The sequence below is a fragment of the Taurulus bubalis genome, assembly GCF_910589615.1.
Source record: "Taurulus bubalis genome assembly, chromosome: 15".
Lineage (NCBI taxonomy): Eukaryota > Metazoa > Chordata > Actinopteri > Perciformes > Cottidae > Taurulus > Taurulus bubalis.
In genome coordinates this window covers 1,526,791-1,531,207 of record NC_136603.1, presented here as the reverse complement: position 1 = coordinate 1,531,207, position 4,417 = coordinate 1,526,791, and the positions used below count along the sequence as shown (strand labels likewise).

Below are 4,417 nucleotides of genomic sequence, written 5' to 3'. Positions count from 1 at the left end.
AAGCCGCGGCTTCAGGCCGCAGGAAGCCGCGGCGTCAGGCCGCAGGAAGCCGCGGCTTCAGGCCGCAGGAAGCCGCGGCGTCAGGCCGCAGGAAGCCGCAGGAAGCCGCAGCGTCAGGCCGCAGGAAGCCGCAGCGTCAGGCCGCAGGAAGCCGCGCCGTCAGGCCGCAGGAAGCCGCGGCGTCAGGCCGCAGGAAGCTGCAGCGTCAGGCCGCAGGAAGCTACAGCGTCAGGCCGCAGGAAGCTACAGCGTCAGGCCGCAGGAAGCCGCGGCGTCAGGCCGCAGGAAGCCGCGGCGTCAGGCCGCAGGAAGCCGCGGCGTCAGGCCGCAGGAAGCCGCGGCTTCAGGCCGCAGGAAGCCGCGGCGTCAGGCCGCAGGAAGCCGCAGGAAGCCGCAGCGTCAGGCCGCAGGAAGCCGCAGCGTCAGGCCGCAGGAAGCCGCGCCGTCAGGCCGCAGGAAGCCGCGGCGTCAGGCCGCAGGAAGCTGCAGCGTCAGGCCGCAGGAAGCTACAGCGTCAGGCCGCAGGAAGCTACAGCGTCAGGCCGCAGGAAGCCGCGGCGTCAGGCCGCAGGAAGCCGCGGCTTCAGGCCGCAGGAAGCCGCGGCGTCAGGCCGCAGGAAGCCGCGGCTTCAGGCCGCAGGAAGCCGCGGCGTCAGGCCGCAGGAAGCCGCGGCTTCAGGCCGCAGGAAGCCGCGGCGTCAGGCCGCAGGAAGCTGCACGTGGAGACGCAAAGGAAACGTCGGTGTCCGCCTCAACCAAAAACCAGCGGGTGGTGAAACCCAACAGGTGAGAGGTCACGGTAACTTCCCGCAGTTCTCGATGACCCAACCGGTGGCGTTAACGTCCAGCTTCAGCTGGTTCATCACCCACTCGTCCTTCTGAGCGCCCTCGATGAACTCAGACAAGGAGATCTGACCTGCAGGCGCAAACAAACAAACATCCTCCAGTGTATCAACAGCTGTTTGTGTCCAGCATGTAGACATCTGTTTATATCATGTAAACATGATAGTATAATTATAATATTATGAATATTATGGTATTTGGTGATGCTCGTTGCTCGTGCTCACCGTCGTGGTTCTGGTCCACCAGCTCAAAGATCCGGTCGCAGATTTCGGACGCCGTCATGCTGACGTCACTCGACGGGAGTTTGAGTTTGTAAAGAATCTGAGAAACGAAACGACTCTGTGATCAAATGCATTGAATAAATAACATAATAAATAACAAATATCACCATGAAGCTTCACCAGCTGATCACTGACATGAAGAAGATTTATTTAGGTATTATAAGATTTTTTAAATGTTTTGTTTGACCAAAAATTAGGATTTTTTACTTATGTGTTCGAATTTTCATACATTTCCAGAATAAAAACGAGAACATTCAATAAATTCAGGTTCAAAATTCTGTGAAATGTTTTCATGGATTGGAGTTATATTATATTATATATCTCTTTGTATCACTTCATAAATCACAAAATACTGTCAACAGACGTTAAAAATACAAAAACACTCTTCATGCAAAATATGCAAATGAGGCATTATGTAATGGTAACCTTTGGTGAATTTAGTAGAAATATTCAGACGTAAACAGACAAAATAGTAAAATCAATGTTTTCTTTCCTCTAGAATGAAAGAAAAAGAGTTATGGAAGAAAAAGAGATAAAAATTTCTAATTTGATATATAGGCTAAATTTATAAAACAAAACACACTCAAAGCTTATCCTTCCTCTTCGGCCCGTTTTAGGTTTTATATGCATAAGAGAACCACATAAATGTGTTTATTGCATCAAGGCTTTTTGACTTTGTCAGGAACCTCTATTTCAACTAAATTCAAATAAATTAAAAAAAATCACTAAATTATAAAACGCTCTGGTTGAAATGATGACCTTTGTGTAGTTAGGGTCGGGTTTGACCCAGATATAGAAATAAGATTTGCTTGATTGGTTGTTTGTTTGTTTGACCTTGCAAATCTATATTTTGTGTTATGACTTGTTCTGTTTTTCATTTTGTGTTTGTATTAAAGTTATATTGCTGAAAAAATACTTTTTAGCCTTTTTCTTCAAGTAAATGGGTCGAAATTGACCCGTAACACCACAGATGTTACTATAGTTAATAATATTAAAATGAAAAAATAAATAAAATGTATTTAAGAAATGTGTTCTAATACTCCTCAGTAATAGTCAGGTAACACAACAACCTTTTATTTATTTATATGATTCTCTTGAGGTTCATTTAAAAAATGTTTAATTGAAATGGAGGTATCCTGACAAAGAAAAGGCCCAGAGGCCCAGACCAAAAATATTAAAAGATACACAATATGTTCATGGATAAGGAAGCCTAACAAGGTCACCAAGAGATGAGAAACACATTGGATGATAGATAATAGTTTTTAGTGCATTTTACAGCTGATTTAAGACATGGGTCAAAACCGACCCGTCAACATAAGATATGCTAACAGAAAGCTAACACAAGAGATGCTAACATAAAGCTAACACAAGGGGAATGATAAATTAAATTACTGTGACTCTGGAACACAAAAAGCAAACCACACAAAAACAAATCCAACGGCCGCTTCTTAATTTCTCTGGAGGTTTCTGTAAATGTCGAATACTAATATTATAAGTAAATATCACATATAGGACCTCTAATAGAAAGAGAGTCGGATCACAGGGACAGTGGGCGGAGTACCCTGGCTTTAAGGCTTAGAGATGTTCACTTCAGGAATAGCCCCGCAGAGACCTCCCCCTCCTCCAGCACCCTGTGAACCTGCAGCACGTGACCCCACTGGGCCACAATACCATAATCTGCCTTGAGAGGATTTGTCCACAATCTTCACATCATCATCATCATCATCATCATCATCATCAGCTGAGTTCACCCCAAACCCCGTAAAAAAAGACGCGTACTCACCCGGATGATCCGCTTCACCTCCTGCCGGTCCAGCTTGCCGTTCCCGTCCTTGTCGTACATCTTGAAAGACCACTTGAGCCGGTCCTCCAGGTTCCCCCTCAGGATCAGGTGCAGCGCCGCCACGTACTCTATGAAGTCCAGCGTGTTGTCCTGGAGGCGGAGAATAACGCACCAGAAGGTCATTTAGTGCGGAGGCTTTTTATCACAATAAGCCCTGGTCAGAGGGCCTCGTGGCCTACTGGTGCTACTGGGCTCTCCTTGAGTCCTGAAGGCACAGGGACAACCAGTAAGCCCTGGTCAGAGGGCCTTGTGGCCTACTGGTGCTACTGGGCTCTACTTGAGTCCTGAAGGTACAGGAACAACCAGTAAGCCCTGGTCAGAGGGCCTCATCTCCTACTGGTGCTACTGGGCTCTCCTTGAGTCCTGAAGGTACAGGGACAACCAGTAAGCCCTGGTCAGAGGGCCTTGTGGCCTACTGGTGCTACTGGGCTCTACTTGAGTCCTGAAGGTACAGGAACAACCAGTAAGCCCTGGTCAGAGGGCCTCATCTCCTACTGGTGCTACTGGGCTCTCCTTGAGTCCTGAAGGTACAGGGACAACCAGTAAGCCCTGGTCAGAGGGCCTTGTGGCCTACTGGTGCTACTGGGCTCTACTTGAGTCCTGAAGGTACAGGAACAACCAGTAAGCCCTGGTCAGAGGGCCTTGTGGCCTACTGGTGCTACTGGGCTCTACTTGAGTGAGTCCTGATGGGAAGCCGAGGACAGTAAAACCCTTTGCCCCAGACCTGGAAGAGGTTTCTTGCTCTCACCTTGTTGGTGTCGAAGGAGTGGAAGATGGTCTCGATGTAGACGGACTCCTCGGCGGAGCTGCTCGCCACCCCGAAGATCCTCTTGAACTCGTGCAGGTGCAGCGCGCCGCTCGGGCACTCCTTCATGAAGATGATGCACAGCTCCTGGATCTGAGCCAGCTCCATCTCCTCGCTGTGGCTCTCCTCCTGCCCCATGGCTCCTGCTGACGGGCGACGCAACGCAAGAAATAAAAACAGCTGATCGTCGGAGGGAAAGTTGTGTCTGAACAGTCTGAACCGTCTGCTCGCCCACTGAAACCACACTGAGCAGCACGGCTCCAGCAGCCAGATGCTAATAGGATTGACTCGTTAATCACTTGATCTTTAGTCCCAGAGGAGGAGGAGGAAGAGGAGGGGGTGGAGGAGGAGGAGGAGAAATGTAAATCTGTTTATATTCCTTTTTCAATAAATAGTATGAATGCCTGTAAAGTGCAAAAAGCTCATTTTAAATGTTTTATTTTAGTTTTTATTCCACCCGTCTGAGAGCTCTGGTATGGAATGTGAACAAAGTACAATCTGAAACACAGGACAACTGAGTGATCTTCACCTTGAGGTCATTAGGTCTCAGCCCACTGATATATGATATATATAAACAAAATAAAAATGACTACACTGACTACAATTTGGAGATTACATAATACTAAACAACATCCAAGGTTCCAA

General features: G+C 48.0%; 1 protein-coding gene across 1 annotated transcript; it reads right to left on the bottom strand.

Annotated features, from left to right (window-relative positions):
• Positions 1-794: 794 nt before the first annotated feature.
• On the bottom strand, positions 795-3,910 carry LOC306747320 (guanylyl cyclase-activating protein 2-like; the record flags this gene model as incomplete). Its single annotated transcript, XM_079230361.1, has 4 exons — positions 795-916; positions 1,068-1,164; positions 2,908-3,057; positions 3,716-3,910. 4 exons carry the CDS (start codon positions 3,908-3,910, stop codon positions 795-797), a joined length of 564 nt encoding a protein of 187 aa, XP_079086487.1.
• Between the last annotated feature and the right edge of the window lie 507 nt (positions 3,911-4,417).